Source organism: Armigeres subalbatus, chromosome 2 (assembly GCF_024139115.2).
Source record: "Armigeres subalbatus isolate Guangzhou_Male chromosome 2, GZ_Asu_2, whole genome shotgun sequence".
Classification (NCBI taxonomy): domain Eukaryota; kingdom Metazoa; phylum Arthropoda; class Insecta; order Diptera; family Culicidae; genus Armigeres; species Armigeres subalbatus.
The window spans coordinates 16,617,271-16,640,890 of NC_085140.1; the positions used below are offsets into that span (position 1 = coordinate 16,617,271).

The following is a 23,620-nucleotide window of genomic DNA, read 5'->3' on the forward strand; positions in this document are numbered from 1 at the left end:
ACCTAGGATAAAAATCACAAAAGCATGAGGATTACTATTCCTGGCCACGCCCATCTTCACCGTAACTTGGGAGGGGAAGGCAGTGTTGATGTTATATTTACTTAACGAGAAGCCCCCGACTCAGCGACACCCTCATAAGTACCACGGAGTTCGATATTGGGGAAGATATTCGTTGGGTCAGGATTTGCCTGTAGCTGACAATGTGACCGTGGTAGATCTTACACCGTAACACACCACGCAAAGGTGTCTACCCAGCTTTACGGGGAAATTCCGACTGAGTATGGTAGAAAACATAAACATATTGAGGGATTTCGCGCCCACTCGAACAAAGGCAGCACCCTCTCAGATTTCAATGCAACTTTCTGGACATGTAAACTTTGTTATAAAAAGCCACTTTGCATGTTTAGTTATTTCAAAATTTTCCCTTCCGTTTTAAATGGGATGCCCTTAAAAACTGCTTTCAGTTTTGGATTCCGTGAGGACTGTACGTAAGAAAAAAATGCACCCAAACTATCCTTGAGTTGTAATTTTGATGTTCTAATACTGTGTTCGCACCACAGCCTGAATAACATGTTATTCAAATTATCGACTAAAGAAAGTTCATCAAGATAGCCGAATAATATGTTACAAGGCCCTAGTGCGAATATAGTAGGAATAAATAGCATACTTTACCATATTCTGGTTAAATATTTGAATCTTAAATGCTTTATGATAAAAACCTGTGCCTGTCCAGCAGTATTACAGATCTATTTGAATATCTACGACAATCCAAACAGTTATTGAAGATTCTAATCTTAATATTCAAATCGATCAACAAGAAGATCTACGATGTCCACACTATTTTTATGAATTGGAATAGCTCCACGGACATCAGAATTTGATGTTAAGAATATGCTTCCGAGCTAACATCTAGAACCTAAGAGATTGGAAGTTAGGCTCAGTAGCTTCGTTGCAAGAAGTTCAGAAGCATACCTTTGGAAGCACCTTCCTTTCCTTTCCACCTTCATTTCAAGAGACTCCACTGAAAAAGGTAACGAAACTTAAACGACATGTAAAATAATATATATTTTAAAAATAAACTTTGTTCAAGAGACTCGGAAGCCTCCTTTCAAGAGGCTCGGAAGCCTCCTTTCAAGAGGCTCGGAAGCCTCCTTTCAAGAGGCTCGGAAGCCTCCTTTCAAGAGGCTCGGAAGCCTCCTTTCAAGAGGCTCGGAAGCCTCCTTTCAAGAGGCTCGGAAGCCTCCTTTCAAGAGGCTCGGAAGCCTCCTTTCAAGAGGCTCGGAAGCCTCCTTTCAAACGGGTCAGAAGCCTCCTTTCAAGAGGCTCGGAAGCCTCCTTTCAAGAGGCTCGGAAGCCTCCTTTCAAGAGGCTCGAGAGACTCCTTTCAAGAGGCTCGGAAGATTCCTTTCAAGAGGCTCGGAAGCCTCCTTTCAAGAGCCTCGGAACCCTCCTTTCAAGAGGCTCGGAAGCCTCCTTTCAAGAGGCTCGGAAGCCTCCTTTCAAGAGGCCTCAGAGCCTCCTTTCAGAGGCTCGGAGCCTCCTTTCAAGAGGCTCGGAGCCTCCTTCAAGAGGCCCGGAAGCCTCCTTTCAAGAGGCCCGGAAGCCTCCTTTCAAGAGGTTAGGAAGCCTCCTTTCAAGAGGCCTGGAAGCCTACTTTCAAGAGGCCTGGAAGCCTCCTTTCAAGAAGCTCGGAAGCCTCCTTTCAAGAGGCTCGGAAGCCTCCTTTCAAGAGGCTCAGAAGCCTCCTTTCAAGAGGCTCAGAAGCCTCCTTTCAAGAGGCTCAGAAGCCTCCTTTCAAGAGGCTCGGAAGCCTCCTTTCAAGAGGCCCGGAAGCCTCCTTTCAAGAGGCTCAGGCCTCCTTTCAAGAGCTCGGAAGCCTCCTTTCAAGAGGCTCAGAAGCCTCCTTTCAAGAGGCTCAGAAGCCTCCTTTCAAGAGGCTCAGGAAGCCTCCTTTCAAGAGGCCTCAGAAGCCTCCTTTCAAGAGGCTCAGGAAGCCTCCTTTCAAGAGGCTCAGCCTCCTTTCAAGAGGCTCAGAAGCCTCCTTTCAAGAGGCTCGGAAGCCTCCTTTCAAGAGGCTCAAGGCCTCCTTTCAAGAGGCTCAGAAGCCTCCTTTCAAGAGGCTCAGGAAGCCTCCTTTCAAGAGGCTCAGAAGCCTCCTTTCAAGAGGCCTGGAAGCCTCCTTTCAAGAGGCTCAGAGCCTCCTTTCAAGAGGCTCGGAAGCCTCCTTTCAAGAGGCTCAGAAGCCTCCTTTCAAGAGGCTCAAGCCTCCTTTCAAGAGGCCCGGAAGCCTCCTTTCAAGAGGCTCAGGCCTCCTTTCAAGAGGCTCGAAGCCTCCTTTCAAGAGGCTCAGGAAGCCTCCTTTCAAGAGGCTCAGAAGCCTCCTTTCAAGAGGCTCAGGAAGCCTCCCTTTCAAGAGGCTCAGAAGCCTCCTTCAAGAGGCTCAGAAGCCTCCTTTCAAGAGGCTCAGAAGCCTCCTTTCAAGAGGCTCAGAAGCCTCCTTTCAAGAGGCTCAGGAAGCCTCCTTTCAAGAGGCTCGGAAGCCTCCTTTCAAGAGGCTCAGAAGCCTCCTTTCAAGAGGCTCAGGCCTCCTTTCAAGAGGCTCAGGAAGCCTCCTTTCAAGAGGCTCAGAAGCCTCCTTTCAAGAGGCTCAGAAGCCTCCTTTCAAGAGGCTCCAAGCCTCCTTTCAAGAGGCTCAGGAAGCCTCCTTTCAAGAGGCCTGGAAGCCTCCTTTCAAGAGGCTCGGAAGCCTCCTTTCAAGAGGCTCGGAAGCCTCCTTCAAGAGGCTCAAGCCTCCTTTCAAGAGGCTCAGGAAGCCTCCTTTCAAGAGGCTCAGAGCCTCCTTTCAAGAGGCTCAGAAGCCTCCTTTCAAGAGGCCTCAGAGCCTCCTTTCAAGAGGCCTCAGAAGCCTCCTTTCAAGAGGCTCAGAAGCCTCCTTTCAAGAGGCCCAAGCCTCCTTTCAAGAGGCTCAGAAGCCTCCTTTCAAGAGGCTCAGAAGCCTCCTTTCAAGAGGCTCAGAAGCCTCCTTTCAAGAGGCCTGGAAGCCTCCTTTCAAGAGGCTCAGAAGCCTCCTTTCAAGAGGCTCAGAAGCCTCCTTTCAAGAGGCTCGGAAGCCTCCTTTCAAGAGGCCCGGAAGCCTCCTTTCAAGAGGCTCAGAAGCCTCCTTTCAGAGGCTCAGGCCTCCTTTCAGAGGCTCAGAAGCCTCCTTTCAAGAGGCTCGGAAGCCTCCTTCAAGAGGCTCAGAAGCCTCCTTTCAAGAGGCTCAGGCCTCCTTTCAAGAGGCTCGGAAGCCTCCTTCAAGAGGCTCAGGCCTCCTTTCAAGAGGCCTGGAAGCCTCCTTTCAAGAGGCTCAGGAAGCCTCCTTTCAAGAGGCTCAGGAAGCCTCCCTTTCAAGAGGCTCAGGCCTCCTTTCAAGAGGCTCGGAAGCCTCCTTTCAAGAGGCTCAGGCCTCCTTTCAAGAGGCCTGGAAGCCTCCTTTCAAGAGGCTCAGAGCCTCCTTTCAAGAGGCTCAAAGCCTCCTTTCAAGAGGCTCGGAAGCCCCCTTTCAAGAGGCTCGGAAGCCTCCTTTCAAGATGGGCGGACGCCTCCTTTCAAGAGGCTCGGAAGCCTCCTTTCAAGAGGCTCGGAAGCCTCCTTTCAAGAGGCTCGGAAGCCTCCTTTCAAGAGGCTCGGAAGCCTCCTTTCAAGAGGCTCGGAAGCCTCCTTTCAAGAGGCTCGGAAGCCTCCTTTCAAGAGGCTCGGAAGCCTCCTTTCCTTTTGATTCTCCAATCACTCTGATCACAAGAACACCAAGATCTGATCACAAGAACAGTTTGGAGTACCATTGATGTTTTGGTAACACTGCGATTCGATTAAAATAGTTTAATTATGTCGCAAGTAGCATTGCCAACTTCAAATTAGGATTGAGGACCCGTAAAACACATATTTGGATCATCAAGATCTGAACTCAAGGAAGGTTTGGAAGCCTTAGAAGATCTCAACAAAAAAATTACCCCATATTTATGCTTTTGCATGGTTTGCTTGCGTTTTTGAAGCAGTATGTCCAACATTTATGTTGAGATAGATGTCAGGCCATTAGGCCGAGGGCCAGGTGAACAGGTGAACCTTTCAAAATCCATAGTGAAAAAATTGGGTGTCGGTGCCCTGGACGCGACTAAACACGTCCGATCGAACTGAGTTTTGTATGTACGTGTTTCTCACCTGCAATTAGTCCCATATGAGGTTTTTTAATTTTTAATTGATTACAGTTCGACTGGGGTGTTTATTGAAATATTTTGGCTTTTTCAGTCTGATATATTCAAACGGGTTTATATTTGCATTGCCCGACGTTTCGGCCCGTTTATTGGGTCTTTTTCAAGGGAAAAGCTGTATTCCGTTCTTCGTACATAGTTGTTAAGTGTACGAAGAACGGCAGACAGCTTTTCCCTTGAAAAAGACCCAATAAACGGGCCGAAACGTCGGGCAATGCAAATATAAACCCGTTTGAATATATCAGACTGAAAAAGCCAAAATATTTCATTATTTTTAATTTTTAATTTCGAATAAAATATTATTTCTTCCGACTACTTTGTTCGTAAAAAAAACTATCGTTATCACCACTATCAGCTCGAAATTAAATCATATGTTGATGCACTCAACTAGAAATTCTTGAAAAAGAGTTGATTGACCAGGGTCGAAATTCTCAAATTCGGCATAAATTTTGTATAGGAGAAAATCCTCTGAATAGGTAGTTCAGTGATCCCCAGCATGCTTACTATCAAGGGCCGCAGAGACGTTTTAAGCTGTTGAAGCGGGCCGCAGTATATTTACAAGATTTCTCGGGTACATATTCAAAATTGTGATTTCGTAAACAAAGATTCAAACGTCGATTTATCGAAGGCTTCCCCTACCTGTGTGTGGTGACTATTTGCGTGGGAGTGCTATCAGATTGGACAAATCGACGTTTGAATTTTTGTTTACAAAATCACATACGTCCTTTTGAATAAGTACCCGAGATTTGTTTTTCTATTTATATTGCATATTATAGAATATTGAATATTTGAAAAAAATATTGTATTCCTTTGATTTTTTTCAAAAAAAATTGTAAGGACAATTTATTCTACAGATTTTATCGTTGTAGTTCTCTGACGTTTAGTCTAAACTACCATTTTTGCAGTAGCGGACTTGACATAAGAAATTATTTTTTCGCCATAGCATCTTGTCGGCTCAGTTGGCAGAAAATATTACACGCTGTTTTCCCTAATAATCATGTGGCAACTGATTTTGTAATTCTGATCTTATGTTTTTTACACTTATTGTTCGCTATAACTTTTCGTAGCCAAAAACAAAGGCGTTTTCAAAAAACTCTTTTAGGATTCTAGGCAGCATCCGCTCTAGATTTCGAGCAAAATTCGTTTGAGATTCTAAACAAAATCCGTCTGGAATTCTGCACTGAATCCGTTTGGGAATCTAAACAGAATCCGTTTGAGATTCTGAAAAGAATTCGTTCGGGAATTTGAACAGAATCTGATCAGAATTTTAAACAGAATTAGTTCGGAATTCTAAAGAAAATCCATTCGCGATTCTGAACAGATTTCCGGTCGTGATTCGTGTCAGAATCTTTTCGGAATTTGTATGAAATTTTGAATAGAGTCCGTTTAGAATTCTGTTTGAGATTCCGAAAAGAATTCGAATGGTATTCAGAACATAATACATTGTTGATAGTCAACGTAGTTTCTGGAGGTAATAATCCACCAAATTTCAGTTTAATTTCTCCAAAAATTAACTTATTTTGAAAAATTAAAACATGCTTACTAAGAAGCAGTGTATGACAACATTATTTTTACCTGTAGTTAAATCTTGAGTTCTTTTAAATCTGCGATTAAATACAAATTTGCTGTTATTATAACCCGGGGCGATCACATCGAAGTATATTTGATGTCGGCCTACATATCATCTATGTATGAAGTTATGAATTTCATGAACCATAATGATAAAACTGTTCACGATATATAAATCGTGCTTCAACATCATAGTGATGTGAACTTAACAGGTTCCCGAATACACCGAGATACTGGGAATGATAAAAAACATTTCCTGTCATATATTCCTTATCAATGGGCCACACGTAGTGTATTCTCAGAAAACCTTCGCGGGCCGCAGGAAAAGGCTTGGAGGGCCGCACTTTAGGGATCACTGAGGTAGTTGATTCAAAAGTATAAGATTTCTAATGTCGTACCTGTTCGCGTGACTTACATCTAGGGAAGATCCATAAAGTACGTCACGCAAAAATCGGCGATTTTCAAATCCCCCCTCCCCCCCCTCGTCACACTTTTTGTATTAAACCTCTAAAATTTTTGTATGAGTCGTCACGCTGCTCGGAACCCCCCCTCCCCCTTAGGAGCGTGACGTACTTTGTGGATGGCCCCTAGTGACTAACTTCTGGCAGCCAAAGTACCGGTACCGTCGTGCGGGGCTTCTTTTGAAAAATCAGGGGCTACTTTGGACATTTTAAAACAAGAATTATAACGAAAATGACTATAAAATTGTCATTATCACCAATCGGGTGTCTTGTTTATAGTTGGATGGCAACTTTCTGTTTCAAATTTGGTATTTTTTCCGTTTTTTTTTTCAAAAAATCAAAAATCCAAAGTAGCCCCCGGAATCAAAAGAAGCCCCGCACGACGGTACTACAAGTGTCAAACCGATGTTGGTGATGAAACCAAACATGCACTACAACATGGTGCATAAATTGTGGTCAATTGAAGATTGTGGAAGCTTAATTTGGCAAAATAATTTAAATGATTACAGCACTACTAGCGTTCTAGTGCTTATGCTTCTATTAAATAAGTCGTGCCTTTCGTATAATGCCTTATTTTTCGTGACCACCGATTTAAGAATGCGATTGTGCATTTGTGCAGCATGTTAGGATAATTTTGAGTATTTCTGACGTAGCATCTAGATTTATTCTACCCATAATTCTGAGCTAATTTGTGCCGTTGAATTCAAGACATTCAAAATAGAAGCACTGGCTCTCATGCCCGCATACTGTATTGAGTGGCCGCTTTTCCACGGCTGCGAAAAGGATGAAAATGAGTACCACATTCGGTTCCTTGGCACACGAACAACATCGCACTCTACCGTCAGTCCGACCGAGCGATCGGCTGAGTTGAGCTTCAGCACTGTAAGTGAGTGGATGGTGAAGCCTTTTTCCGCGACGCGTTTTCCATTTTGTAAAGGAATCTGCTTCTGGGGGATTCCCACAGGAAGAAGCACTGTTACCTAACGGGGCAGAAGTTTATGAATGAATACGGAAAATCGATAAATCCTACCAGATTTTAATAGGACAGTGTGCATAAGTGTTGAAGTGAAACCGTTAATTCGCATCAAGGAGAGGAGTTGGGCTTGGAAAAAAAGTATGCAGAAAACCGAGACGCCATAAGCAGTTCCCACTATTAATTGTGAAATTCTTTCAAGTGTGGGAGGGTGGGTGTTTTGTGTAGCGTTAATATGTGGGCTGTGAGAAGACTCTTTCGCGTATCCATTTAATAAGTGATTGTGCTCTCCAACGTGACCTCAGAAGTGTCGTTCTGATATGCTGAAACGTTTATGCCGGTCGTCGTCTCTGGGAGTGATTATGTATAGAGCAGCGCATGGAGTCGGTTCTGATTACTTCCGCTCTTGCTGCAATGACTGCCACCTGCACTCAAGATAGGATCTCTACTTCAGTGTATAGAACAACACATTATCCTTTCTGCCATTCACATGTTCATTCATCTCTCAATCCTAGCTTTCCTCTGGGAAAATGGTTTCCACATGGATCCATAACAGTCTGTCTATGGGTATGATGTGGCTTATCATACATTTTCTATTATTAGTTATTCATGAACAAGCAGAAACTATTGCCATTGTATGATGCTGGCAATATCAACTGAACGATGGTTTGGATAAATAACAATCCTTTGTCGTATTGTAATCCGGGATCTAGATGTCCGCGGGGAGAGATATATCACTCTTGGACTTAATCTGCATTCAACTTCGGAATATTCATTTCGCAAGAAATAATTACACTTTTTATTACTTTTAAAGTAATTTTTTTAAATAAGCTCTGCAAGCATGCTTCTGGTCGAAACAGGTGTTTTAATTTCCTTTTTTTTCAATTTAATCTGCCAACCTATAAATATGACAGATAAAAGTGATTGAACCGACATTTGATTTAGATTCAAATATGTATATCAAACTTTTGTTGCTTTTCATTTTTGTACATAAAACCTACAGTATGAGATGTTTAATTTTCACGATTTTACAAGGGTTGAAATAAACTTCACTTGAAATCGAAGCTTTGCAACTAACTGGCATAAGGTAATTTAGTGTTCTATCAAAAGAAATGCTCCAGCTTCAATGTTTTTTCAGCTTATTTCATCTCATTCTGTCCAATGGAATCTTTCAAAGCCTGTGAGTGTAAAAGTGAAGTGCGATAACGGCTGTGTACAATATTGCAATATTCTATCCTCTATCCTTCATACTAAATAATTGTTTTCTTCTGTAGAAGATGCTATCCCCTAATTTCGCATCCTTCGGCTGAATATTGGCACTTTCTACGTCCCTCAATAATGTTGCCGTTTTCGATTGTATATGTTCAATGTGTCTGCGTTGATGGACCTAATTGTTCGTTCTTTTTGGGGCTGTATCTCTGTTTGTTTATAGGATCATTCGTATGGTGTAACAGGTCGAGGGGTAAAATTATTGATGGGAACAATTAAGTTGATGCAATTACGAATTCAGGCACTGCTCTGTGTGTAAATATTTGAGCACATCAATTGACGTCAATCGAGTTGGACATGTTAAACTGTTGAAACATAGACAATGGAGTTTATTTCAAAGGCGATGTGAATAGGCCATTTATATAAATATCCGAAACACTAGTGATCAGTAGCGTAGCCATGTTCAGAAGACCCCCCCCCCCCCTTAGACCAATTTTCTGGCTACGCCACTGCTAGTGATCAAGTGTAGGTTGAGTCTTCAAAATAGCTTAATTACGGCAGACACGCAAATGTATGGCTATTTTTTATACCAGTTTAACTTATTTTCAATCTAATCATCAAAATAAGTGTTCTATTTTAACGTATAAGGATATAACATATATAACATGTGGATGAAAATCAAGCAGTGCTGAAATTAACCGGGTTCGAACCCCGGTCTGGTCTAGAACGAGTTTTTTGGGTTCGGAACGGATTTTTTTTTCAAATTGCTCGCAATCAGCAATCGTTTGCATTCCTCGCGGTTTCGTTTGTGCTCAATGAGAAAAGTTATATTTGTGCTCTGATGCATTTTCAGACTGAAATTCTTGTTCTGATCCGAGTTTTGCAAAAAATGATAACATGTGGCTGCACAAACTTTACAAATCAGGAGTTTTAAAAACTTTATTTTTAATTGAAATTGATCTTCTGCAATTTTTACCAGGGCCGAATTCAGGGTTCAAAATGGGGGAGAGCGGGGACCATTACGCCAATTACAATGAAACTGGGCATGACGCTGCTCAAACTTCATTGAAAGACATAAGGAGCTCAAATAATCAAATAATTTCTTGAAATTTACTTTTTGAATTATCTACCAGGGCCGAATGCAGGGGTCAAATAGGGGAGAGTAGGCCATACTATCAATTACAATTAAACTGGGTATGCTACTATTCAAACTCATGAAAATACATCAGGAGCCCAACGAATTCTGTTTGTAATTGAAATTGACCTTCTGAAATTTCTATACTATACTTTATGATATACAGTCGACTCTCCACATCTCGATGTTCTATATCTCGATATCTCTCCCTATGTCGATGGTTTCCTCAGTCCCTTTAATCTACATATATTTGGGCTTTCTCCATCTCGATAACCTCCCTATCTCGATATCTCTCTTTCTCGATGGGTTCTGATCATATTTTGTTCAGAATTCTCTCTCCTTATGTCGATATGGTCAAATTTTTAGGCTACTAGACCATCTTTGGACAATAACAAACACATCAACGACAGGAAACGATATTTGTTTTGTTGTCGTTTTTCATAGCAATGAGCTTTTTTGGATCTAGTACCCATTTCAATTTTCCTTCCATTCCTCGATCTCTCCCTATCTCGATGGTCCCTTCAATATCGAGATATGGAGAGGCGACTGTACTAAATTATTAGTAAATTATTATCGATTAGTGAGGAAATCTTGCAAGTCGGTCCGTCCGTTAGTGAGTTATGTTGCCTCATTTTTATATAGAAAAGAAGAGCCACTTGCATACTTAGTTTTTCTAAAATTGACCTAGACTATCTTTTGAGAATTTACCGATATACGAGTTGGCGCGAAATCCCTTGAATAAGATTATTTTTCAAATTATTGCCCACTTTCAGAACGCGCCAACTTTTATAACACGAGCACGCGCGCATTGTTATTATATCTCTTAATGCTTACAATCTTCAATAATTGTTCAGGACATGCACTGCCCATGATTTCATAGATGACGTAACAACCATTGAACTATCGCATGTATTTTAAATGATTTAAGGACAAACATCGCAAATTTGGAAAATATTAACCCGTAAATAATCAAATGAGATTTGGAACATGCAATGTATCGATGTTGGAATGATTGATACGTCAACTATGAAATCATGGGCAGTGCTGCAGGCCTGCAATCTTAAATACATACCCGAGCACCACAAGTTATACAAAAATGGTCGCAGCAACTTCTTTGTGACTAAATCTGGTCACATATAAGTTGTAGTAACCCATTTAAAACATGTGTGCTGCTAGGGTACTAGTTAGGAGTTCATCCGTTTGGCGTCGCTAGCATAGGTATGATTACTTAATGGGGTGGTCATTTCAAAAGTTAGGATTTAGAAAGCCGATGTCTTCTACAAAGCTGTTCGGGTGGTCAAAACCATCATAACGAAAGGCAGTTTAGTTTAGAATTCAACTGCTTGGCGGCGCTAGTATATAAAGTATCATCATCATCATCATCATCACCACCAATATCAGTTAGTATAGATATCTTGCAATCCAAAAGATTTAAAATCTTGCCGTCTTCTGTACAGTTGTTTGGCTGTAAGGAATTACACTTCAGGTTAGATAGCTGTTAGATTTAAAAAGTTGTCATCTTCTACAAAGTTGCTCGGGAAGTGAAAATCATTGTGACGAAGGTCAGTTTAAAGTTCAGCTACTGGTGTATGGGGAATTAGCTGTTACGATATATATTTATAAATCAGCCTATGTTACTAAATTGCTGTCTTCTATAAAACTTTTCAGGCAATCACCTATTATATGGGTTGGGTATTCCCTAATCAGATTTGGAAATTCCGTCAGCTTGATTTCTTTGAATCTGCATCACTCTGATAGTTCTCTTATGTTGCGAAGTTGTTCGAATTATCAAAACAATAATCTTGGAAGCTATTCTGGAATTTATCCGTTTGGGTTGTATCTGGGGGGTTGACTGTATTGGAATATGAAAGATATTGATGGTTGTAGTTTTTATACGTTCTTCCAGTAGAAATGATTGTATAGAAGAATAATAATACTTTAAAGTTTACTCGACGAGTTCAAATCAAAGATCATTCTTTCCTAAATCGTGAAAACAGACCAACACATTCCAAAGCTTACGATTGTCAATAGACTGTAACGTAGTAATGCTGGGTGAATCGATAGGCTAGACCAATGCGACCGATGAGTGGCATATGCTGGTCTAAACAAAAGTCACTCCATGCAAGACAATTTCAAGGTATGGATCACCCTATAAAAGGTGTTTGCCCAACCGGAAGAAATCAGTTCAGTTTTCGCCTGCAGATCAATCAATAATCTAATCATTATATGTAAACCAGTCGGATATACCATCATCATAATTATTATCGCCCTTCTTTCATTTCTTCTTCCTTCTTCTTCCATCATTCTCTTCAATCTTCCATATTCCTTCTCACTTTTCGCTTCTTCCTTATTACATCTTCCTTCTTCCTTTTTTCGTCTTATTTCTTCATTCTTCCTGATTCCTTCTTTCTTCTTACTTATTCTTTCTTCCATCTTCATTCTTCGTTCATTGTTCTTCCTTCTTCGTTCATTTTTCTTTTATCTTCCTTCTTCCTTTTTCTTAATTTTGTCCTACCTTATCTTTCTTCCTCTTTCATTCTTTCTTCTTTTTCCTTCTTCTTTCATCCGTTTTTCCTTCTTTCTTCCTCTTTATTTTTGCTTCTTCCATCTTCCTTTTTCTACTTCCATCTTCTTCCTTCATCATCCCTTCTTTCTTATTCCTTCTTATTTATTCATTCTAATTCTTTCTTTCATATTTGTTCTTCTTTCTTCATTGTCCTTCATTCTTCTTTCCTTCTTTCTTTTGCCTTCTTCATTGTTCCTTGTCTCCTTTCTTCTTTCTTTTTTCTTCTCCCTTCTTTCTTCATCCGTCTTATTGTTTCCTTCTTCATTCTTATTGCTTCCTTCTTCATTATTTCTTCATTCTTCTTCCTTTTTTCCTTCTTCCTTCACCCTTTTTAGTTCTTCCTTCTTTCTTCTTTCGTATTCCTTCTCTCTTCTTTTTTCTACCTTTTTCCTTCTTCTTTCTTCCTTATCCCTTCTTTCTTCCTCGTCCTTTCTTCTTTCTTCTCTCTATTTCTTTCTGTTATCTTCTCTATTCCTTCTTTCTTCTTCCTTCTTACTTATCACTTATCACTTCGCAGGCCTTCGGCCTAATGACCCAGCATCGCTTACAAGATATCAAACCTAACAGTAATTCTTCATATACTAGCGCCGTCAAGCAGTTGAATGTCGACCTAAGCCTGCTTCCATATTAGTTTCTACTACTTGAGAGAAGATGACAACTTTCTAAATTCCACAGATTGCTACACAGAAAAGAATAATGAAAAAAAAAACAACACGTAAAACTTATTATTATTATTTATTCATACTAAGACCGAAGTGGCCTGTGTGGTATTTAAGAGTCTTCTCCATTCGGCTACACGTCGTCAACCACGTAGTGTATGGAGGGTCCGCAAGTCATCTTCTGCCTGATCGATCCACCTTGCCCGCTGTGCACCTTGCCTTCTTGTGCCCGTCGGATCGTTGCCGAGAACCATTTTAACCGGGTTACTGTCCGACATTCTGGCTACATGCCCGGCCCACCGCAGTCGTCCGATTTTCGCTGTATGAACGATGGATGGTTCTCCCAGCAGCTCATCCTCGTTTGTCGGGTGAAGATCACTGCGTCCAGATTTTAGGACTATTGTGATATACCCTTTTACTGTGAAATACGCAAGTTATCTCAGTAACATGTTTGTCACTGAGATACCTTGGTATCGACTGAACTCAAGACCATCTATTATTGATGAATAGAGATCCTGAGTTACAGTATGTGACTCCCCCATTCTGGCGAGACTAGCTTTATGAAGCCAACCACGTCCTTGGGGGATAAGATCCATATGTCAGCAGGCCCTAAAAAGGGCTTGCTGAGAACTTTGAACCTACGTTGGGTGAGTGCACTGCAATAGCAGAGGATGTGTTCTGATGTTTCTCTCTCCTCGTCACAGAAGCGGCATGCAACTCGTGGTTCATTCGCCTCCTCCACGTACCGTCTGCCTACTGCACCCTACCATAGATGGTACGCAGCACTTTCCTCTCGAAAACTCCAAGTGCGCGTTGGTCCTCCACGAGCATCGTCCCGGTCTCGTGTCCGTAGAGGACTACCGGTATAATCAGCGTTTTGTAGATTGTCAGTTTGATACGGCGGCGAACTCTATTCGATCGGAGCTTCTTGCGGAGTCCAAAGTACGTACGATTTCCAGCCACTATGCGTCTCCGAATTTCTCTTTCTGGTATCATTCCCAGTCACCAGTGAGCCCAAGTACACAAATTCTTCTTCCACCTCGATTTTGTAACCACCGATGCAAACTCGCGGTGGGTGGCTCACATTGTCTTCTCTTGAACCTCTTCCTATCATGTACTTCGTCTTCGACGTGTTGATGACTAGTACAATCCGTTTAGATTCCCCCTTCAGTCTGATGTAGGCTTCCTCCATCTTTTCAAAGTTACATGCCATAATTCTATGTCGTCGGCGAAGCCAACTAGCTGGACGGACTTATTGAAAATTGTATCACTTGTGTTAATCCCTGCTCTTCATGTTACCCCTTCCAAAGCGATGTTGAATAGCAGATACGAAAGACCATCACCTTGTCGTAACCCTCTGCGCGTTTCGAATGAACTCGAGAATGCCTCTGAAACTTGAACTACGCACATCATCGTCGCTTTGATCAATCGTGTCAGTTTATCCGGAAATCCGTGTTCGAGCATTCGCTGCTGGTCCCGATCGATTGTATCATATGCGGCTTTGAAGTCGATGAACAGATGATGTGTGGGCACGCTGTATTCGCACCATTTCTGCAGTACTTGGCGAGTGGCGAACACGTGGTCCGTGGTGGAGCGTTCGCCTATAAAGCCCGCTTGGAACTGCCCCATGAACTCCATTGTAATTGGTGCTAGTCGTCATAAAATTTGGGAGAGTACTTTGTAGGCGGCTTTCAACAATGTGATTGCGCGGTAGTTGCTACATTCCAGCTTATCGCCCTTTTTGTAGATAGGACACACGACACCTTCCATCCACTCCTGCGGCAAAACTTCCTCCTCCCAAATCTTAGCTAGTGCAGTGCAGCGCTCTAGCCAGTGCCTCACCACCGTGTTAAATAGCTCTCCTCTCCTGGTAGTTGGTTAACCCCAGGGGCTTTCCGGCCAATCTCCTCCTGGATGTCCTGGAGATCCGGAGCTAGTAAAATTATGTCCTGCGCGCGTTCTCCCAGGTCCATCACCATACCATCACCATTTCCGTGCAGTGCCCTATTGGATATTGTCACCCGAACAACTTTGTAGAACACGACACCTTCCTAAATCTTACAGATAGCAAGATATCTCACCTTACAAGTAATTCTAATACACTAGCGTTCCCGTAACACGGTAGATCGCTTTGACGTAGTGTGTTGCGGTATAAGATCTACCAAACAGAGCCCTAGCTTAATCCATTTTTCTAGCTAGGGCAATAAGTTGTGGTAATCAAGGATTCATCGTATTTAGTCCCCGCTACCAACAGCAGTCTCAGAAATAAAACATAATTAATGTTACCTTGCAGACAGTTGAAAGACTCGAATTCCTCTTGTTTGAGGCTAGACTGAATGCAGCGGAAACAACTTTTCAAGCAATTAGTTAAAAAAACCTCGGTATCCGGTCCTAGGCTGAACTGACTGCTGGAAAAATCGAGTTAGGGGTTTAAATACGTACTAACTCTTCTTGAACTGGTGAACAATGGAAGATCACTTTGACGTAGTGACGTACACACGAAAGTTCTTATTACTGAACAAATTCTCTTGCTTGAAATGGTCTTGTAGACAGAGCTAAATCCCGGGTTTTCATTGTTTTACTGGAGATATTCTAGAAGCAAGACGAGGGCTCCGATGCATGGCCAAAAACAGTATCACTGTTCTGTTTTCTCAAGAAAGGATTAATTTCCTATTGATAAGGGGCGCGCCTTCTATGGGATTGCTCTCTGTGAAGGGTCTAAATAGCGGGACCTTGTCATGGTACTCTTGAGAAAACAAAACAACAACTGTATCGAAACCGATACTGCATTGTTTATCAATAGTAATGAAGTAATTCGACATGCACCTAAACACTAAGGATACGGGTAACGCTACAATAGAACTAATAACAGGTCGCAGTGGCACACCCGAACAGGGAAAAAAAAATACACTAGCACCGCCAAGCTGTTGAACTCCAAAATAAGTCTACCTCCATCACAATGGTTATTACCTCCCGAACAACATTGTACCAGACGACAGCATTCCCAATCCCAATCAGTTTGCGAAATATTTCACCTAACAAGTAATTCACACTAGCGCTGCCAAGCGGGAGAATTCCAAACTAAACTTACATATGTATATCATGAGGGTTCTGACTACTAGAACGACATTTTAGAAACACAAGTTTTCTAAATCTTACAAATTTCGAGGTATTTGGCCAAACATGGTGGTAAAATCTTTCAATTATCATTCCGTATCATCGGATTCCCGGAGGATGCTTCAGAAAATTGTCCCGTGGTCACCCAATTATGGCCAAAAATGACCGGAGATCATTTTGTGGGGTGCAGGGTGAAAAATTTGAGAAATACACGTTGGTTTCATATTTCATTGGTTTAATCACCGTTACTCAGTATGGAGTCGTTTTGTTGATTTTTCTCGGTGAACAAAAACTAAACACAATTATTTCTGCGTGACGTTTCGGTCTACTGCTTTGCCTCGACCATCTTCAGACGCATATCGATCACCGCAGCGATTACCACCTCGTTTTCTGCTGGGCGATCACTTACCACTTATATGAGGTATTAGACAATGGCTTCTAAGACTAAACATTTATTAAAATAAGGTATATAAAGGGTGTATTCGATAAAAATGGCACACCGAAAATCTCCTATAACTTTTGAACCGTATGAGTAAGAAACCTGAAAATTTGAGCAAATCTTATTCATAGTGTATTACATCAGCAGAGTTTCATAGTTATTCATACAGTGGTTCCAATCATATTATCGGAACAATAAATTGCCAGTGAAAACAATTTCTGCACCTACAATCAAAATCCGGAGGCGTCCCACCGATCGTAGCAAAACGCTTAGGATTGTAAATTCAACTGTATCTCGTGTAATAAGAACCTTCAAGGAGCATCTGAGTGTTCAAATGAAGGAAGGAAGTGGTCGTAGGAGCGGTCCAATGGACAGTAAAATGACCAGGACTGGTAGAACAGCTCAATCAGTTTCCAAACGAAATGTTGCTAACAAGTCCAAGGTGTCGGTTGGTTCCCTGCACAGAAACCATGAAACATGCTGGGTTACATGTTTACAAGGTGCAAAAATCCCCAAACCGAAATGAAAAACGTAACACCACTGCAAAAACCCACGCCCGGATACTTAACACGAAGTTGTTCACCAAATCCTGTTGCATCGTGATGGATGATGAAACCTACGTCAAGGTTGACTTCCTTCAACTTCCTGGGCATGAATATTTCGTTGCCAAGTCTTATTTTGATATTCCGGAGGATATCCGAGCAAAGAAGTTATTAAAATTTGCTAAGAAGTCAGGCGATTTGGGGATGTGGTTAAGTAAGCGCTCCCTTCATTACTTCCGGAGCATTCAACAGTACGATTTAGGGCCGATGCCCACGTAGCGTTTTTTCAACGCTGCGTGCACGTGGCGTTGAAAAAACGCAGGTGTGCATCGGTGCGGCGACGCTGCGTTATCGCTTTTTCCCGATGCACACATGCGTTCTTTTAACGCCGTGTGCACGCAGCGTTGAAAAGATGCTATGTGGGGTACGGGCCTTACACCGAATAGTGTCTCAAGGAGCGTCTTTTGCCATTCATAAGAAAACACAAAATATCAACACTGTTTTGACCTGATCTGGCGTTTTGCAAATACGCTTGTAACGTGTTGGAGTGGTACCGAGCTAACGAGGCTTAATTTGTGCCAAAAGATATGAACCCACCAAATTCACCAGAACTACGCTCAATTGAAAAATTCTGGGCAATTGCGAAGACGAAACATCGCAAACATCCTATTAAAACTATTAAAACAAAGCTGGAGTTCATCTCCAATTTGGATAAAAACAACAAATAGGAAAAATCGATTGTACAAAATTTGATGGGTGGAGTGAAAAGGAAGGTGCGCGCATTCGGGATGGGCAATGAAATAAAAAAAAAACAATTGTCATAACTCATTAATAGTTTTTCATTCTCTGAAAATTTTTAGACAATCCGATAATCGGTTTAATTTTGTTGAGTAAATATTTGTGTACCATTTTTATCGAATACACCCTTTATATATCACAATGTGTTAAAATTGTGTTCAGGTTTTGTATTTTTTTTAAAGGATCGTTAAGATTTTAAAGGGTTTTTCTTTAGAAGCCTTTTTCGTGAAGATTCAGCAAATTTTTTTGTTAACTGAGAGGGACTAAGAAAATTATTTTGAGCTTTCAGTGTAGTGTGTTTACTTGTCATAAGACGACTTCGTACAATTCCATTTAATTCCATCGCTTGATTGTACTTTTGATAGATGCGTATTTCAACCTCAACAGTAAGGCCGTCTTCAGGAGAGGAATTGTTTGGAACATTTAGAAGAATTTAGAACCATCAGAAGAATTTGCCATTACAATCATATTTTTCTTGGGTTTTGAAAAATAAAGCGCGTTGATACAGAAGAATTTATTGTGTGCAAATGCATAATATTTTCCATATCAAACTTATTTTTTTACCGGGATCTCAGCAAAATGTTAAACTTTTACAGAGATTCGCACATCTGTGCCCCAGCATTTTTTTCTGCCGAGATTTCTGTCAAAATTGCTTTAAAACAGCAAACAATTTGTCGAAAATCTTCTAGCAATATTTGCCGGAATATCAGTTTTTCATTTTTTTGTTAAATTCACACACAGCACATGTTTCGAAATGAACAAATTGATATGAAATTTGTGAAAAAGAATCCACGTGTCTTGGAGAGACTCGAACCATCAACCTCCTACTCTCTAGATAGACGTGATAACCCCTACACAACAAGTATACGCGACCGCATGCGTAGAACAGTCACAGTCATTAAGTGCTTCAGTGTTGTGTAGGGGTTATCACGCTTATCTAGAGAGTTACTCGAGGTATCGGTTTCTCCAAGACACGTGGATTCTTTTTCGCAAATTTCATATCAATTTGTCTATTTCGAAACATGTGCTGTGTATATACACAGCCAAGATATTCAACAAAAAAAAATGATTTTCGTACGGCCGAGTTGCCGAATAATATGCAATTAATTGTCAGTTTGTTTTACCAACTTGCTCATTACGGTCTATTCTTCGAAGGTGTCAGAGTTTTCATAAAACAAAATCTTTCAACTGAAATGGAATGAGGAACGTACTGTGTAATAGCTCAGAGAGGATAATTTTCGTTTTCCTCAACTTTGATACCGCAAAGCACAACGAACGTCATAACGTCATAAGCACATCAGACGACAAAACACTGTATCCCACTAATTGGCTTCGTATTCATCGAAATCCGAGAAGTAACGATTATCCTTTGCAAATTTTCTTCCGACTCGTGCCCAGGAAAATCTACATCCAACCACCGGGAATCGTTAGGCTAGGCCAGACAAGCATATTGGAAACATACTTGCTTCTGTTTTAGTTTGTGTTTCATATTTGCATTAATATGGCAAAAAGTGTTTCCCATGAAAATGATGGACAGAATAATCATCTCAGGTAAATATAGTAGTGCTATCTTTCTCTTTCTTTCGATTTTCTTAGTGTTACTTTAGGCAACCTTTGAACAGAACAGTCACACTCTTTACAAACCAACATCGCTTTTTCAAACTGTGGAAAAATGCACAAACTAGAAGCCACTTTTTACTTCTCTACTTTAATCCCACTCTACTATACATGGAAAAAATACTGCAACATATTTCCACGTAAAAAAATGCTACCACTCGACAAATATGGAATATGTACGGATAATGGACTGGGATCCACACTGCACAAAGATCCTTTATGCTATTGCTGTCCCTACCGCCGCTACAGTTATCTTTCTTTTTTTTATTTAAGCGTGTGTTTTATGTGAATCTGTATGTTCTTCTTTGTCACGGTCTGAATTGTAGGACACTGTGTCCGCTTCTTGTCGCCAATGGAATAATGCAGCTCTCCACTATAAAAAGGTTTTCAATTTTCATCCTGGAACACGACATTCGTTTTTCTTTCAAGGTTTTAGTCTGACAAATACCGCGGGCCATTTAAATAATGGCTAAAACTAGATTTTCCTGTCGTACGGCAGGCAATTCGAAATTGAAATGCACTTCAGTAGAACAAATGAATAGCATACTCTTCAAATTTTATAATTGTGTTTAATTTTTTTTATGTTTTTATTAATTATGTTCTTGTACAAGTTAACGACAGTTGCATATTCCATAGGTTTTTGTCTATAATCAGATCACTGAAGAGAAATCTAAAATGAATGTCATGCATGTTTGCAAGAATGTTCGACGTATCTGTGTCTCACATATGTTGCCCTTCAACAACTGATTCCTTTAATGCTATCTGCAACCTTCCCATATAAGCTCCCCGTTCCACAACTCAAGTCTGGAACACAGATAACCTACCGTGTCCTACTCCGTTTGAATCACAGCACCGTCCCATAAGGCCATAGTTTGTAAGTCAGCTTGTTTCGAAATATGCTGCCAGAATAGGGCCGAACCTATGTATAATAGAGTATATAATTGTGTATACACCAAGGATACTAATATTGGGTTTTGCTACAGGGCGACGACATAAGTAGGTAGGTATGTCGTTGATTTTGTGAAACTGCCGTGTGGGGAATTGGTTTTAGCGGGCGCCGACGTTATTGTAACGTCGCATGCGACATCGGCAGCATTAGCCAGTGGGCGATGAAAGACACGCGACTACTTTTTTCGGCGCCAGCTGTTTTGTTTGGGCACCAACGTGGGAAGTGTATTTAGTTTGTATTACCACAATATTATCCACGAATGTTAAGGAGCGCACGGCACTTCGGGTCAGCGGCAAATTATTTATGTAAACCTAATTGTAATTTACGTGCTGCAGAGTGTGTTTATTCTTTGTTCTGGATCAAAATTGTATGCCTACGCGAGAGCTTGCAGTGACATTCACGTAAGTTTAAGTTCTGTTCGGCGTTCAGCCAGAGTAATTTTGTGTTTCATGTTATCCAGCGAAAACTAAGGAAATGTGTATAAAGCCTGAAGTGAATATCCGCTTTTATGTGATGAAACCTAACGTGAAGCTGTGCAAAATTGTTATAAGGTAGGACGTGGCCAAGTATTCGAGTAAAATCAACCAATCTAACAACCAGAGATGTATGTGCTGTCCCAATTGATGCAACTGGCGGAAACCCCGTCAGGAAATACGTCTATTGTTCGGTTTATTTACCACATGATGAACCATCCCTTACGGATGCTTTCAAACGAGTTGTCATATATTGCACTTCAAAAGGCCTCCCGCTAATTGTCGGCAGTGATGCTAATGCTCATCACATCATCTGGGGTAGCTCGGATATCAATCTGAGAGGCTCCAGCTTGATGGAATACTTAAGTAGTACCGATTTACTTAACATAGGAAATCCCCCAACCTTTATGGTATCTAATAGAGCAGAGGTGTTAGACATAACCCTTTGCTCCAATAGAATCAGTCACGAGTTGACGAATTGGCATGTGTCAGATGAGGAATCGATATCTGACCATCGCTACATCTACTTTGATCATTTGAATGTTACTTCGCAGACCTTGTTTTAGAAATCCTCGTTCAACAAATTGGGATCTTTATACAGAGTTGCTTCCTACCAAATTTCATGGATATCTGCCTGATATTGAAACTCCTACCGACATGGATGATGCAGTTGATGCTACAACGTTGCACATCGTGGAAGCTTTCGAAGAAGCTTGCCCTTTGCGTTCTGTAAAAACCTCAAGAGGAACCCTGTGGTGGAATTCCGATTTGGCTAAGCTTAGGAAGCAGTGTAGAAGGAGTTGGAACAGACGCCATTCAGCAGGGACGGATTCTTTCAAGTTGGCTCGCAAAGCTTACAAGAAGGCTCTACGATCTGCTGAACGATCGGGCTGGAAAAACCTCTGTGCAAATGTTTCCAATTTGAGTGAAGTCAGTCGATTGAATAAAATTCTTGCGAGATCCAAGGATTTCCAAGTTGGCGAAATTCGCAAGCCAAATGGCGACAACACTTCTTCTGATAAAGAATCGTTAGAGCAATTATTGAATACGCACTTCCCTGGATGTTTCGATATAACATCTTCGGATTTTCCTGACGTCTTTTCATGTAGCTATGGGTCTTGGGCTCAAGCACGGAATATATTTCCAAATCCTGTCACTGTAAAGTTTATTCCAAAAGGAGGACGTGCTTCGTATGAAGAAGCAAAGAGTTTTAAGACCCATCAGTTCAACCTCATTTCTTCTGAAATGCTTAGAACGTATTATCGATCATCACATTCGTGATGAATGTTTGGCAGACATGCTTCTTCATGTTAATCAACATGCTTACCAATCAGGAAAGTCCACCGTGACTCTTCTACACAAGGTTGTCTACGATATCGAGAAAGCATTCGCTCAAAAGCAATCGTGTTTGGGTGCTTTCTTAGATATTGAGGGTGCTTTTGACAACATGTCTTTCGATGCCATATTGGATGCCGCATGTAGTCATGGGCTCCCTAATATAAAAACCAAATGGATTCACCAGATGCTTAAAAACCGACATCTCTACTCGACATTACGTCAAGCAACGATTAGGAAAGTAAGTGTCTGCGGATGCCCCCAAGGGGGAGTATTATCTCCACTTTTGTAGAACCTCGTTGCACATACGCTATTGAGATTACTACCTATTTCCTACCTATGGATTTGCCGACGACTATCTAATATTGATAGTCGGTTTGTGTATTACTACTTTATTCGACCTGATGCAAAACGCTCTTTAGGCAGTCAAAAACTGGTGTCGCCAATATGGGCTTTCAATTAATCCGAATAAACCATCTATTGTTCTTTTCACGGAAAAACGTAACCGTAATGGTATTCGCCCATTACATCTATTGGAACAAAATTTTCCTCGCTCCAAGCTATCTCACACACGTTAGTAGTTTTCCTTATAGGACATTTCCAACACAATTCCCCTTGCGGGATGAGTGGACATCTGGCTATTTGGAGAGAAGTATGTCGGACAGCATTGTTTGTTACACTGACGGCTCCCTTCTCGAAGGTAGAGCGGGTGCAGGTGTCTATTCGCGTGAGCTGAGATTGGAACAGTCTCACTCACTGGGTAAACACTACACTGTCTTTCAAGCGGAAATATTTGCCATCATGTGTGAAGTGCAATCTGCAGCTTTTTTGATCGAATAACTTGTTTTAAGAAATCCTAACGTGTAAATTTATGACAAATGTTCAGCTTCTGATTTTTAAGAATTTAACGGTAAATCGCACATTTGCAATTATATTATCCAAATGTCCAGGGAAAAAGGGCAATAATAATATAATAAATTAGCTATGATTTGTCATAAATTGAAGAATTTTGTAGAACAACGACTTTTAGGAAAAACAGTGTTTTTATGCATTTAAAAGCCTAAAAATCACTTTAACATGGTCAAAACGTGAACGGAACGAATCGCAATGTTCACAAGACTTGTAGAGCACACCAAAAGCTTCCGTATAGAGGTTGTTGCGATAGTTTTCGGCGTTTATATCTCTTGTTATATTTTTTTCAAAATTGAAAATAGCACCAAAAACACTAAATCGACTTGAGCCGCCTCGAAATTCTATACAAATTAGCTGAAAATTTGACAGGAAGCTTATTTTAGCATAAGAATTGTGATTCTGGGCTGACCGGTTGAATTTTTGATACTTTTTGAAAATATGAATACGTCTACTGATGAGTAATGGAGCTCGTAATGGAGCATCACATGACTTTATTGGTCCTGAGCCAGCTAGGAATGAGCGTTTTTCGGAAACATATCGATACTGTCGATCGAAAATCGATGTTTTTATTTTCGAAATATCGATGCCGAAAATTATCGGCGTTGAAACATCGATATTC

The 23,620-nt window shown here is 41.0% G+C and overlaps 1 protein-coding gene across 8 annotated transcripts in view; it reads left to right on the forward strand.

Moving 5' to 3' along the window:
- LOC134217950 (oxysterol-binding protein-related protein 2) overlaps nt 1-23,620 on the forward strand; it is a 73,511-nt gene that overhangs the window by 1,022 nt on the left and 48,869 nt on the right. For 3 of the 8 annotated variants that reach the window (XR_009981192.1, XM_062696798.1, XM_062696804.1), the window contains exons 1-2: nt 7,156-7,391; nt 19,114-19,266. The exons of 1 other annotated variant lie outside the window; for it this stretch is intronic. Coding sequence is in view for 5 of the 7 variants with exons in the window: in XM_062696798.1 (XP_062552782.1) it covers nt 19,217-19,266 (50 nt within the window). In the remaining 2 variants the exon portion in view is untranslated. Of the gene's footprint in view, nt 1-7,155; nt 7,392-7,445; nt 7,462-19,113; nt 19,267-23,620 lie in introns of those variants that run through there. 4 more of the 8 variants (XM_062696799.1, XM_062696801.1, XM_062696800.1 and 1 more) reach the window with 3 other exon arrangements.